The sequence below is a fragment of the Siniperca chuatsi genome, linkage group LG21 (assembly GCF_020085105.1).
Source record: "Siniperca chuatsi isolate FFG_IHB_CAS linkage group LG21, ASM2008510v1, whole genome shotgun sequence".
NCBI classification, from domain to species: Eukaryota; Metazoa; Chordata; class Actinopteri; order Centrarchiformes; family Sinipercidae; genus Siniperca; species Siniperca chuatsi.
Genome location: NC_058062.1, coordinates 2,758,031 through 2,773,657, shown reverse-complemented (window position 1 = coordinate 2,773,657; position 15,627 = coordinate 2,758,031). Strand labels below are relative to the sequence as shown.

The following is a 15,627-nucleotide window of genomic DNA, read 5'->3' as shown; positions in this document are numbered from 1 at the left end:
ATTTTACCCTTGTGAATGTAATCTAAGCCTTGAGAAGCTAAGCTTTCCACTCAATGGCTGTAATCTTCTTTGGGACTGTAGACTATTACTGTGAGCTTCTGTGGACAACACTGTGGAAGTACAGCTTACTGACTGAATAAAGTCATGGTTGACACCCATTTACAAACACCCAGGTTATAATCTAACATGCATTATCCATAGTATTGGGCAATATAGTCATATGAACCGTGAGATGATGAGGTCTTCAAGAATCTAAAGCAAGTCCAGTTGCCTTTGATGTAGCACTTCTAGATATAATGTGCATTATTTTTTCTATTGGCCAACCACCACGAGCTGGCGGGACGTTGCACCTAAACAGGAAACACATTGAACTTGAATTCGTCAGTCAAACAAGCTTCAAATATTCACAAACACTGGTGGTGGTGTGACCGCACATTTACTGTGGACAGGAAGGCCAAAACATTTAAAAACGCATTTACATTTAGCTTACTTAGTGTGGATGTAGTCTAAAGGCAAGACACTTACTCTTTAAAAGATTCACAAAAGTGTAACTTAATACCCTCACTGGTTGAAAGTTTTTGAATTCTTGGATGGAGATGAGGGAAGAAGCGGAAAGCAGCCAGGAGGAGGCTATGACGGCACACTTTGTGCCCCGCCTTCGAGTGGCCGTGTGGAATGGATATAAACACTTTTGCCTTTAGATGTGGTCAGATAACATGCGACTTGTTCATTTCAAACCTAATGAACTCTTTACTGCATTTGGCTCCTAGAAAGGCGAACACTGCTGGTTGAGAATTCATATTACATTCTATGTAACCAACTGTGACTGTTAGTTTCATTTTATTCCCTACAACCATATGCCTTGGACAGTACTGTGCATGCGCTGCATGCAGGGCGGTCGTGACTTCGGGCTTTGAGCTGCAGCTGAGCCTGTGGTAATGCCCCAGGCTCATTTGGATTGCACTATCAGTCTGCTCTCTGCTAATTGAGCTGTTGAGATTGTAGTTTGCAGGGGGCTTTACTCTGACAGACCCTTGAGCTAGTAAGCCTGAACAAGGCATACAGAAAAACAAGCACATACATAATCACAAACATCTGCATATACACACTCCTTAGCACCTGTTGGGGTACAAACTGATTGTGCACCGTTGCAGATGCTGGAACAGGAATAAGGCAATAAAGCTGACAGATTTGCTGTGGGACCGTGAGGGGAAGGAGAAAATGAGTAGATTTATATGATCTTCTCAAGCTCCTCCGTGACTAACCTGCATAAGATCCCTGCACCCAGTATGGATGTATGCAGCCAGCCGGCCTCCACTGCAGTCTAATCCATCTTAGTCCACAGCAGCTCCCGTACACTGAGCTGAAACCAATTCCTAGTAAAGATGCTGATAACTGAATGTCATTTATGTGATATTAATCAATAACATGTGAGACTGGGCATTTTAAAGAAAATATATGAGTATTGGGTTTAAATTCAATTAATTAAAAATGAAAAAGAAGCCAAAGAATGGATATTATTTCTTCGTTGCATTCATAGTGGTTTTAGGTTTAGGTACAATTCACATATTGTGGGTCAGACAATTTCTCTTTCAATGAATAAATTAATGGTAAATTAAAAACTATGCATGAAAGACCTCTTTATTATACATAGCTACTGTTCACTGTTTGGTGATATAAGAAGTCAGAGAAGTCTGAGAAAACAAGGGCAAGTGAAACAAGACAACAGAAAAAGAAAATATTTTCGGGCGCGTGAGCACGGTACAGTCAGAGGCACAAAGTCAGTGGATTTATCCGTGACGACTGAAATCGTAAGACGCTCATACATCACAAGACTGCTGAACTTCTTTCAAGGACAACAAGGAGACAGGCTGAATAAGATCACAGGCCTGTTAGCAGTCTCAGGATACCTGACCCCTCCAATCCTCGGCTCTAAGGGCCCGGAGCTCAGGATGGAGTGTTTTTCCCCAAAGAGAGAGAGGGTCAGGAGGGGGCCACCTACCTATCAGCCTGACGGAGGCAAACAGCTTTTATAACAAGATCACACCAGAGTCAAAACATATATTTCCATTTTAGAAAGATTAGAGGCAGAAATGTTTTTTAAAAAGTCAGTTTCAGATAAAAAAAAAGTTCATAAAAACAGAATAATAAACCCTATTTACACAAAATAATCTATTAACTTTATATACTCACAATAAAGTCATGCTACCAGAAATGATTCACGATTTAATGATGATGTTTGATGAGAAATGTGGCACGGTAAAAAATAAGGCAGAGTAATTGGAATCTGCTTGAAGAATAGAGTAGCATCTACCCATCACTGTCACATTAATTATGATACCTTGGTATCAGGTTGAGACGACTGTTGGCCTCAATCTAATGCTTGCAGGATTGTTGACCTGACCTATTTCTAGTAAGGCAACCCTTTAAAAGGGGTTTAAGTTTTAACTGATGGCTTTATTAAGCGTTAATAAATTGTTTATTAATGTTTGTATTAATAAAGAGTTGTAGGTTTCTCACTGTCTAATAAGCAGTGAGAAGTTAATTAGACTTGTGCAATTTTAAGCGTTAAGTCATTAATTATGGGTTTTTACATCAAGTCTGCAGTTGATGAATTAATAAATAAGTTGTAAATAAGTTGTTAATAAATTGATTTTGGTCTGGATGTTCTGCAGCTCTTGCAGATCGTAATAAGTGCTTTATTAATACAGCCATTAGTTACAACTAGCATTAGTTAGTATTTGGGTACCAATTTCTAATATGATACCCTTTAGTAAGTGTTTAGAAGTTGCAACTAATGGCTTTATTAATGCTTTATAGATCAGTCATACACCATTAAAAAAACATTTGGGTTATTCTCCTCCTCATCTGGACCAAAACCGTTTATTAACAACTTAACATTTACAACTGCAGAGATAATGGTTTGATTTGATGTAAAAACCCATATATAGTTGCAGATGGCCTACAAAACTTTTGCTGATGGCTTATGAAAAAGTAAGGAACATATTATCCTTCCTTCATATAAATTATTATTCCTTTCATATAAAGGAACATTAATAGAGCACCTCTGAATCCACCCTTTGTGGAAGAAAGCAACATTGTTAATTAGAAAAATATTTATAATAAATATTCTGTCACTCATTCCAACAGAACCTCTCAAAGCTTTAGCTTTATTTGAGTTGGAAGAACAACTATTTAGTTTGTTTTGTGCTTTAAGAAAGTATGTCTTTGTGCCAGAAGGAATTCAGTATAAACCCCACCAACATTTACAATGTAATGCAAAAGACACAGAAAAGTGCACAGGCCAGGTTTTCTTGTATTTTCGTTTCAGTGGTGATTCATTGATTTTAAAATGTTACAGACAGCACCTTTAAAGGGTAACTCAATACTAAATCACAGGGAAGAAAACTGTTGCTGAGCTGTTTCCTCCTTGAATCTTTCAGGCACCTTTGGCCACACCCAATCAGTGATGTCACAGCAGGTATTTTGTCTATGACAACTGATAGGAAAAACGCTACGATTCAGTGCTTATTGTAAACTCCACCTGAAGAGTAAAATACTGTACAGCACTGTTTAAATCAAAGTATCAGACACTGCAAGGTGCTAGAAAATATTTTTTCCCTCCTCTCCACTTTTTAACAATACAGTTAACAGAAAAGCAATCCTCATCCCTCTCTCAAGGTCATTGTATTTGCAGAAAAGACAGATGAAACACAGCGCAGGCACTGGCCACAGTGCTATCCTTCTGAATTTGCAAGTATGTATGACGGCCAGTGTTTGCACAGCAAAAGTAAGACATGTGAGTTTAAGTGATGAATGGGTCTGCAGCTCCTGGAAGAGCAAAATAAAGCAGAACCACTTAGCTCCTGTCAAAGCTGTACTACAGAACCTACTGGTTGGGCAACTCACTTCTCTGTGTGTGTGATTTGTCTAAGTGTGTGTACCCTCAAAGGTATAAAGAGGGTCCTCCAGAAATCATACTGCACATTATACAAATTGAATTAAGATGTGTTAATTTTGCTTGTTAGTCAAGAGCAAACTGTGTGCATTGAGTTAACTAACCATAAAGGTCTAAAGGTTTTCCATCTCCTCACGATGATGCCATGTTTTCCTCTTCCTCCAGGGTGAGGGCTCCAACTTCCTCCAGCTTGGCTCCTCCATCGAGCAGCAGATCAACGGCATGTTCAAGGTAATGGAGGAGTACAACTGGGACAGCTTTGTGGTCATAACCAGCCTCTACCCGGGCTACGAAACCTACGTGGATTACATTAAGTCCTTCACAGACACCAGCTACTTCATATGGGATCTGCAGGACGTGCTGACCTTCGACATGTCCGCCGACGGCATGAACGACATCCGAGCACGAAGGCTGCTGCAGCAGATCGACGCCCAGGTGCTGTTGGTCTACTGCTCCCATGAAGAGGCTCAGTACCTGTTCACCATGGCAGCCGAGTCAGGGCTGGTGGGGCCAGGCTACATCTGGATTATCCCCAGCCTGGCAGTGGGGAACCCAGACATCCCCCCACCTGACAGCTTCCCTGTGGGGCTCATCAGCATCATCACAGACCGGTGGAGAATGAGCCTGAGGAAGAGGGTGCGGGACGGGGTGGCCATCGTAGTGAAAGGCGTGCAGAGCTTTCGGAAACAGAGAGGCTTTGTTCCCGAGGGCCACAGTGATTGTCACAACCCTGTCAAGCCATCCACTACTAATGACACTCTGTTCAGGTAAGCTAAGATGTTTAGGGCCAGAGAACAATTTAGCACAAGCTTGAGAGAACCAGGCCTTTATTTGCAACAGTCTTATATTAGGCTTTATTTCTAATATCCAGAGTTTTATATGTATATTTGATCATAGTTTAGTAAGAAGCTTTTTGTTTTCGGATCTGCTCCTGCTTTAATTCACTGACGCTGCTTGCTATTAATGCAAATTTCCTCCATGTTTACATGTTGTCTTGAAAATTCAAGATTATGTTCATTTCCACACTAATTCCACCACCATTTTTTCAAAAAAAATACCATTTTTTCTATTCAGAAACTATTTCCAGTTGTTTCCACTTTGACATTTTGTCAATCGTTGTTTAGCTAATGTCAATTCAACTCAATACTTCCTGCACAGATGTTTCACATTAAAAGCCTTCAGGCAGCTTTAATGGCACATCACTCCCTTTCCTAGTCAGCTTTACATATATAAAAGGGCAGGAAGTGATATGTTTTACTGACAGTAACTTAGCAGGAAAAATATATACAATATAGTATAGTATAACATATAGTAATTAAAGATATATTTTGTTTTGCTTGTCACACTCCTGATATTTAAGACTTGGCCATTATTTGAATAACGCAGTTTACACGAGGATTTATGATACAATGTTTCTGTGGAATTCTTACAAGTATTTACATTTTGTAAATGCTTGTCTTTATAAACAATTTTCCGTGTTTGGTGGCAGGGTCGGACAAACATTCCCTGTATTTATACATGCATGGGTACATACAGAGTATGATGCATGCAAGCATGTTAAAAGAGGAAAAGAAGGGTTAGTGGCCAGTGATTGTTCTCTAGGCAGATACTGCACTCACATTTTGAAAAATGGCCACCAGGCCACCAGGGCCACTTGAAGACAGTGCTCATAAATGACAAGAGTGAGTTACAGAGTGGAGGCTCTTCCCATGGAAACAACTTTGCAGTGGCTTGTCGTTAATGGTGCTAATGGTGAACATGAGATGTGAACCGCTGTAGCTTTAGACTATCTCATTTGTACTTTATGGTGTCTCCGTTGTGTTTAAATGTAAATTAGACACTAAGGATAATACTTCAATTTTAAATTGAACCCCTGAGTATTATAAAAATACACCCGATGTGACTGTTAGTGCAACTGAGATTCAAATCCAACAAAAAGACAATCTTCAGGACTAACACTTCCATGAATAGCCAAGTCCTTTTACCTAAATGAGAAAATAGGTCTTCTGTCACTGCCTTCCAAAACAATGACTGACAAAATATTCGTGCAAGTGTTTTCTGATCCGTCACTTCTATGGTTAGGTTTAGGTAATAAAAATGAAAGGTTAAGGAAAGTTCGTGGTCAGGAATAAAATAACTCAATGCTGACTGTTAGTAGGTAAACTGTGATTTCGCATGTCAAAGTCTGAAGCTTTGTATGCCCAACTATGCCCCAACCTCCTTCCTAAGTGGCGACATAGCGCTACTTCTGCCTTCGCTTCATAGACAGGACAGTTATTAGTTTAACAACCACAAGAGGTCAGTTGTCAAGAAAAAGTAATAGATTGTTTTAAGTGTTTAAACAAACAACCAATGCTGTTGCTTTTTCTGCGGTCGACAGTCTCTATTATACATTATTTGAATAACCTTGTTTAGGACATGTAGAAGAATGTTGTCTGATGGTCAGGGATCACATTGGGAATAACTATTCTCTTTCATTTCTGATGAAGATACAACAGTAATGGTTCAGACTTCCTGGCAAAAAGAGGTCAACATTTGTTTATTTATTCATGACTTCCCATCTGTTTGGTGTTGTGAAGCACATTTTTTGGTGAGTGTCACTTTTCCAAACTGTGTCCTTTGCCCTGCTGCCATCTATCTCCTCATCACTGAGCGCTCCCCTACATCTCTTGGAGATTACGAGGTAATTTAGTGGGTGGGGGTTGGGTGGGGGTAGGTGGTTGGTGACAACGGATAAGGGCATGGCTTCTCCTCATTTAAACCATGCCCAAAAGAGCAATCTGTGCCATGGAACACAAAGCAAATCCTATTTGGTTTGAAAAATGTTTTAATCAGCAAAGGGAAGAACCAGAAAAAAAAACTGCTCCAGCATCAGCTTTTGGCTCATATGAGCCAAGGTCATTCAGGGAGATTGGGAGTGTGTTCTGTGTAAATGTGTGTATGCGTTGTTGCAGAAGGTCACCAAGGGGCTGCTAACGGGACACAAGCATCATCAGACGCTTCTCTTGCATTATGAAACATCACTCTCTCCCTCGGATGTCAGAAGTAATTTTTCTTTCGGAGTCTTCAGAGCCGTAGGGGAGACAACGTTTCCTTTTGTAAACCCAAACTGTCCATGAAAAAGTGGAAATGTTGAACATTATCTCAGGCTTTGATACTGTACAAACCCTTCATTTTAGACTTTCTAAACCCAGCAGGCATGATTTGAGTAGCAGCAGCTCTCGTCAGTAACGTGAAGGTCGGCGAGATAGAACAAAGAACTTTCTATTAACTTTATAGTCATCTTTTCTCTTTCCAGCCAGATCAAACATTACCACCCCCCACCCCACCCCCGGTTCTGAGACTTATCCTCACTTGATTGGAGATTTTTTTCAAACAAGCTTTTGATAATGAGTCAGATCACCTGTTAATGGGATTATCGCAGATTACCAGATTAAATAGGCTTTTCACACAGTCAAGGCTGAAGGCTATTCTCCTCCCAGCAGGCTTTCATCACCTCTGCTGGAGTGACGGTGAGGTGAGAGAGCAGCGCCACAGGTCTAATATAACAGGATGTGAGTGATGAAATAATGGAATCAAAGGAGGCAGATGACTGTTTTCTACACAGTACAGAAGCTGTCGGACATCTTGTGTCTCTATTGTGTCACAAACAAACTGAGGAAAGCAGCTGTGTTATTCTGTTCAATGACGAGGTGTATGTGATTATATTTAATCAATTTGGAAACGGTTTCATGATCCCGAGAGCAACATGTTTGCTATTCCCACAACTGGGGGAAACATTTAAAATAATATGAAGCATGTATATATGCAATATGTGTGGGAAATCAATAAAAGAAAATCTAAATGATACAAATAAAAAAATAAAAAATGTAAAGCATGTTGATGTTTAACAGCTATAATGTTTATCATGTTGGTTTTGTGTGTTAGCATGCTAACATTTGCTAGATTTAAAGTCAGGAGCTACAATTCATCCTTTGGGAACCATGAATGTGTTTAACAAATTTGACAGCAAACCACTGAATAGTTGTCGAGATATTTCAATAAAGAACTAAAAAGACAACCTCATGGTTGCACTACAGGAAAGGTCAGTAGGCTTAATCCTCTGGGGACCATGAATGTTTGTACAAAATTTCATAGCAATCCATCTAATGGTTGATACTTGAGTCTGAACCAAAGCGATAAACTGACAGACCAATATGCCATTCCCAGATGGCTAAAATTTGAATCTCATAGTAAATTAAACCTATAACTTACTTTCTTATATGTGTGACCGTGAGTTTCTCATAATTACAACCTTATTAGTAAAGATTATGACTCAAGATTCACTGTGTTTTGCACTGTTGGTCATACAAAACAAGCAATTTGAAGATGTCACCTTAGGCTTAGGAAATTTTGCATTTTTCAATGTTTTGGACAGAACTTACATAAATACGGTATATCCAGTATACAGTACAGACAGAAGTTTGATTACAGGAAACTGCAAATGATGCTTTTTAAAGTTGAAGTCACTGATCATCTTTCTCTTTGGGTTTTGTTTCTCTGCAGGCACATGATGAATGTAACCTGGGAACACAATGACTTCTCCTTCAACAGTAACGGTTACCTGGTGAATCCAGCCATGATAATTATCACTTTGGACAGAGAGAGACAGTGGGACAGGGTGAGCTTTTCACAAGATGGTGACAGATATTTCACTTAACACCGAATTTTCTTTGCAGAATTAGTTTGTGTACACAATATATTTCTGCGTGATCATTTCTGAATGCACACAATCATAATTTAACTCATACAATGAGAAAACACAAGAGCTGTCCTGCAGTTACATTGTGTCTTTCACTGACATCTTTCTCTGCATGCTAAAAGCAGAGTGATTTCATGCATTACAGGTCTCTTTGTAAAGACTAGTTTGAGGGGTCAGAGCTCCATTGATACCAATGAACCACTTAATAAAGAATCGTCTCCTAATAACACACGCATTACTACATTTCACACACACCTGTCACTTACTCCTAAAAGAAAACCCACGCACACACTTTTGTCAGGTACCTTTGCTACAGCGTGCCGCCTCATTGACTTGGTTGGAGATTGAAACATTAATTTAACCACAGGGGGCGAATGTGATGTGGACACCAGACTGGAGAGAGTTCACTTCCTCCACTGGTTGAATAGAAGGTGTTTAGTTAAACATCACGCTCTGAGTAAACAGCTGCAGGCATCTCAAAGCTAATTATGTTATATTGATGTTTTCGGGTGCTACTTCCTATTAATTTCCAATATGTTATCAAGGCTCTGAGCTAATGGGAAGCTGTGATGGTAAAAAGCAAACAAACAATTTGGGTATGAAAGTAGAGACAAGATATTTGTTTATGAATTAATACAGCAGCCTGGTCCAATGATACAGATATTTGTTAGAACAAAAAATACTTGGCATTTGGGAGTATTTATATGCAGTCAATGTAGGCATGTCAAAATATATGTTGAATAGGACAGAACTGATCGGACTTGCTTAAAAGTTATATGAAAAAAACAACAGGACAACGGATTGTGATGTGATTTACATTTACAGTGTCTTTGGAATAAACAGAAGAAGAACTGAGGATTTAGAATGAGCCGTGACTGTTGAATATACTGAACACAGTGCCACTACAGTTATAGTTTAAAATGCAATTAAAGCTAGGTAGGTAAACATTTAGATGGCTGACAGCCTCCACTGCCTAACTTTACTAGCAGACATACTGTTACTGAAAAGCAAAATTATGCTTATTAGTGCAAAAGGTCAAGCAGCTAAATCCACTTCTGACGAGTAGATATTTTTGGGCATTTCTCTGTCTTTAATATGATCAGTTTTGGGGTTTTTCACCGACACAAATTGTAATACATTTATCTTATCATAGTTTATGTTTTCAAAGATTACTTTTTTTATTTAATCTCGTTTTTGTCATTTCCATTTTGTTAGTTAGCTTTTCAAACTGCTACTAAAGATTACTTTCATTATCAATTATCCACAAAAATAGTACCACAAGTTCCCAGAGCCTTAAGACAAACTTTCAAATTGCTTGTTTTGTCCGACCAACAGTCCAAAACCCAAAGATATCAAGTTTACAATGATATATGTAAAACAGAGAAAAGCAGCAAACCCCACATTTCCAAAGCTTGAACCAGAGAACGCTTGGCTAATCTAAAAACAAATCATTTCAGTTTTGTTTCAAATTTGAAATGTAGTGATGGAGAGGTGTTCATCTTTAAAAGGCAAGCAAATTATTAGGTTGAGGTAAAAGTGTGTAAAAAAAAAAAAAGCCTGGTCTACCAGCCTTCTTCGTTTCATATCAGAAATAAAGTATTTCTGATATGAAACTTTTTCTGCCAACAATTCTCTGCACTTCTAGGTGATGCAGTGCATAAAACAGCAATAACTGCTATAATGAAGACAATCTTAAATCAGTCAATCAACAAATGAATGAATGCAGGAACAGGTTGCAGGGTGCAGGTAACAAAGGCTAACAGGATGATCACCTGAAAACTAAAGCTTTTCTTTCTCCTCTCTTTTTTGTTTTCTTTTCTTTTGTATTCCTGATGAGCTGTTTTTTATCTGCCCACAGACCAAAGCAGCTGTGCCTTTCACTTTTCTTTGGGCCTCCTGTCCCGCTGTTGCATGTGCACGTTGAAGGGCATTGTTCTCCCCAGCAACACTCCCAGTAGATTAGGGAGGTTTTTAACAATCTTAATATCATTGTCCTCTGTGCTATCAAAGACAAACAGGAAAGTTGGCTCTGGAAACATCCTGGAAGTGTTACATGGTCACTTTTCACAATTTTATGAAATGAGCACAGACTCTAAAAGACTGAAATTAAATTGAATTCAGTGACAGTAACATGAATTGGATACATCCCTGTCCTATGACAAGGTTTACTTCTGATTCTGATTCTGACTTATTTAGACAAAACAGTTTGGTTAAGGTAAGGTAAAAAGGTTTTGGTCATGTTCAATCAGAAACACTTTCACGTGAAAGATAAACATTACAGACAGAGTTGGGACTTCAACCCAGAGTTGAAGATAAATGTGTCCCCTCATTCACCCACTGACTCCAGCACTCATTTCCACCATGCTGACCTTCACATAAACCTTTTGTGGGAGGAAAAAATATTTTTGTCAGTTCTTCAGAGCACAACATTGAGCTCATTGCAGAACAATTTCGTGTGAGGCGATACCTTTTCTGTGCTTAACTTTCTGTTGCCTCTGGCATCTTTTCTGAGAGCTGAAAATCAATTCCACCTTTTGATTGCCTTTTTGCCAGCCTTCTTATTGTACATGTTGCAGGGCAGCCTGTCTGTTACGTTCAAACATCACCTATGTATAACACTGTCTAGACTGATAGCTCACATTACACTCCTCACCTTTTGTATTTATTAAACTTAAATCATGTCAATGCTCTTATCAAATAGAGTTGCTGTAATGTGCTGCTTCCCAAGAGTTATTGTTCAGCTGGTTCTCCAACTTCCTCCCGAATCTGAAAATCAAAGTAACTTGGGAAGATGGAGGGAGCGCACGACAAAAGAGAATGGCGACAGAGAGAAGCCCTGCAGGAGGAAGGGAAGCGTTGCTGTCATTGCTGTTATCTGGCAGGGTGATATATGGGACTGAAAAGCTGCCGTTCTCTGGCTGTATATCTGTGACGCGCACAAACCCTGACATTGCAGTCTCGCCAGCTGGTTTGTAAACCAAAAAAACAAACATCAAATTGAAGTATTTTCATTATACGAACTATGCTACTAGAGTGACAGTCTTCTTGTCATGACAACATTTTTTAATGTGCTGTGTAAAGCAAACCTAGGGGGGGGTGTTAGTCTTTTCCCAGATTAATGAACAATGAACACTTTCACAGTCTGAGAAGCCACAGGGACATTATGTTTTTCATCGCAGTATATTTTCCTGAAATTTGAAATTCTGATTGACATGATTAAATGCCCATGAGCAGAGCGTTTGGTAAACAGCAGGACTGATCAATATATGACTGGCAGGAGAGAGGAATAACTGAAAAGTCCAGAGAGAATTGTGATATTTGCACTTCCTCCCCCCCCATCACACACACACACAATTTTTTCATTTCATTGTGACAAGCTGTACTGACTAGTGTGATCAGACAGGATTGTCCCGCTTCCTGCATAAACAGCAGAGATTATGTGGGAGGAAAAACATTTTGTCCAGACTGACACTTTTTTTTTTAGCTCTGCAGGAAGTTAATGCCATTTAGAGCAGCACAGTTGAGTGTTGAAATAAATAAACTATTAAACAGACTAAATGTTAGTCAGCTCTCATTTGCACCAACTACCTCGCTATCAGAAGTACATTGTAAGTATAATTGATTCATCTACAAAAAATAAGATAAAGAGAAGGAAACTGCTCTTCTCATCTCTTATTCCTCTCCTATAACTGTGACACATCCATTCCCACATAGGAAGCAGCCATCTTTAATCTGCACAGTTTACCGTCAGGCCTATAGATTATTTTATTGGAATGACTGAGCTGATACAGGGTTATTGATTTATGAAAAAGGAAAAACTATATATTCTACAGATTTATTTTATCCCCAGTAACTGGGAAGAAGCTAAAATAGGTCTAGAGTTCAGAGACTATAAATTACAAAATCACTTTGCTATACAAGACAGTTTTCTGACCTATTCGGGTTCAGGTTTTTGTATGAATTATAAATCATGGATGCAAACAGGTAAGGGGTAAAGAAAAGGGGGGAACATTGATAGAGAAAACCTGCCACAACTAGGGGGGTCCAGGGGCACGGTCCCCAGGGAGAACATTTTGAAAGATATTCGCTCTACATGCTCATTTCTAGTTACTTTTAAATATATTTGCATCTGCCTGAAAACTAATTCTGACAGCCACTAAGGGGTAAAACAACAAAAAAATGTAAATAAATAAAAGAAATCAATAGATGTGGGAGCACAATAAGATAAAAAAGTATGTTGGAAATCAGCTTATAGTAGCTTCTTTATTAACAGTCTTCCACTATCAGGCATGTAATTGGTAAAATTCATAAAAATCTTACATCTAGTCTATATGTTTACATATGACAAGTAACATAAATGCAAAAGTGAATTCAAACATTTGTCTTTGTTTACTATAATAAAACTATAATAAAATAAACATGTTTAATCTGACATTGGGCTGGCGCAGAGTGGTCCGCGGGGCATATAATACAGAGTGAAGAGGACCAAGGAACACATTTGTGTTGTCGGTCACAAAACCCAACACATCGGGAGCTGACATTGTCACATTTCTCTACCACGTCACCACAGTTCGCTAGCTAGCTAACTACCTACCTAGCTATGTAATAAGCCAGCTACGTTAACCAACACATAACCGTCATACCTCTATTTAACATTATTGATCATTGTTATTAATAATTATTTTGAACTGCTAGAGTTAGTAAAATAAGCCGTCTCCAGACTCCTCGTCTCCTCAGCTCACTAGAACGAAGAGATGCAGTGAGCATCCCACAGAGAAGGTAAACAAGTGTTTCTGAACCTCTGCTGTTGTCATGGTAATGCACGAGACACCCATCAGGACGCGCATTAAAGGTTCCCGGGATTTCCATGAGTAGAAGGCTCCAAACCACATAATTGGAATTCTGTGCGCCAAACCAAGGATTTGTATTGTAATAATTCTGCATCTAAGCCGATCAACTGACTGACACCCCCCTAAAAAACTTCTCCTCAGATCTGCACAAATCTTGTAGGCGACCTATTCTGATCTCAAAATGGTGAATTTCGCCGCAAGGTGAGGAGTTTGCATCTCTGAATAAATGGAGCAAATGAATAGACAAATAAAATAGGCATGCCCAGTGTGTGGACAGCCCGTATACTTTTTTGTGCACTTTTGGTCTGGAGCTGTTTTCATGGTTTAGTCTAGGTTTGGGCATTATCAAGGTATTACGGTATACCAGGGCATTTAGAAATCCCGAAGGTATGTTTTCAATACCGTCAAAAATACAGACACTTAAACTGCGCAGGTGTGTGTGCCCTACCCCACTGTTCCAACAATCACCAACTCTGGTTTGGTCAAAATAACCCCTTAATTCACAGAGTTAGATGTGAAAAATATTCTGGCTCTACAGAGGTTTTTCCCCAATGCCTCTATCTGCCATTGCTGGCCTCTTTGTGGTAGACTGTGGTAAAGATTGGGGATGGGGAACGAGACCCGGTTCTATAAGGACCCAGTTCCAAATTTCTCAAAATCTGAAAATCAATAAGGTCCGAGCTTATCAATACCACATTCAAGACTAGCAGGTCCTATAACGTAACGTTATGCAAAAGTTGAGTCAGATTGAACTTAAACAAGTTAATCTACAAGGAATGTGCACTTGCATGTATTTGACTCCCCGATGCCATCGCGCTGCGTTACAGCAAAAGTTGAGTCAGATTGAACTTCTTTGTCCGACGGCCGTGCGTTTTTTGCCAGGGCCCTGTGCGTTGGCACCCCCACCGCGCTGACACAGTGATCCCCCTTCAAAGGAATGAGAGAGCAGCATTTTTTCCACACAGTGCTGGTGTCTGTCCGAACTCGACCTAAAACGTCCTCATGTCCTCATTTTGGCAAAGTAAAGCTGAAAAAAGAAAAACTCAAACTAAAATAGAAGTACAAGAACCAATCACACGCACACCAAAGCACCAACGCTTTTTAGAGCAATTTAGCACACAAAAAAAGAGCTCTGGAGCTGAAACACAAATTCTCACACACACACACACACACACACACACACACACACACATACTTTTTGTTTTGTTGCCACAGTTAAAATGAATAATTTTTTTTTTTTTTAATATTGATAGTTGATGATTTAACTATTTTATGTTAATTACTGCCTTGTAAATGGGAATCCCTAAATACTTTTTTGTGGATAATTAATCTTTGTAATATTTAATTTGCTGAATTATGGCAGCCAAAGCAGCATTTAATAGCCCCGTCTAATTCAGCATAAAGTTAACAATCGTGTTAACAATGTGTGAGTGTTTTGGGTAAATGGGGTCCAATAGGTCCTCTGCGACCTTCACTCCTTCATTTCCCACTCTGATTTAAACAGTAAGAGTCAGAGAGGCAAATTTGTGGAACACGGTACTAAACAGGTCATGGCTTTTTCAAATAAGTGAGCTTGAATTGTTTCATTTCAGATCTTGATTATGTATTCAGCGTGCTTGAACGCTCATTTTCCCACAACATCCAATTAAAATGAGCTAATTGGTAATATTGCAGGGGGTGGAATTGCTTTCATTGGGTTAGATGTATAATTGCACTGTCTACATCCCCAGTGAACCAAAAATCAATTTCCTCTTAACTGTCTATGAGCTAAAAGTCTCCGCACTGCACCAGGTCCAGATGCACAAATCACAAAGATGTGCGATAACGAAACATACAGTTAGAGGACTGGGGACTGTATTAAGATTGGAAGTTGTGATATGTGATGTTACGCAGTCATGTCCTCAGTAGTTTCATCAGAGATATATGAAAGGCAAAAAGGCTTATTTTTCCAATTTCCCTTTATTTGTTTTTTGTGACTGAGTTAAACCGGTTTCTAGCATCCTCTGCTGTTTATATATGTGGCCCTTTTAAAATAATCATTGTTTTCCTGTCTCATCGCTGTAACACATCAGCGTCAT

At 39.2% G+C, this 15,627-nt stretch overlaps 1 protein-coding gene across 2 annotated transcripts in view; it reads left to right on the top strand.

Moving 5' to 3' along the window:
• grin2ca (glutamate receptor, ionotropic, N-methyl D-aspartate 2Ca) overlaps nt 1-15,627 on the top strand; it is a 63,591-nt gene that overhangs the window by 24,476 nt on the left and 23,488 nt on the right. For both annotated transcript variants that reach the window (XM_044181668.1, XM_044181669.1), the window contains exons 3-4: nt 4,124-4,725; nt 8,504-8,618. In XM_044181668.1, the coding sequence (XP_044037603.1) occupies nt 4,124-4,725; nt 8,504-8,618 (717 nt within the window). The remainder of the gene's footprint in view (nt 1-4,123; nt 4,726-8,503; nt 8,619-15,627) is intronic.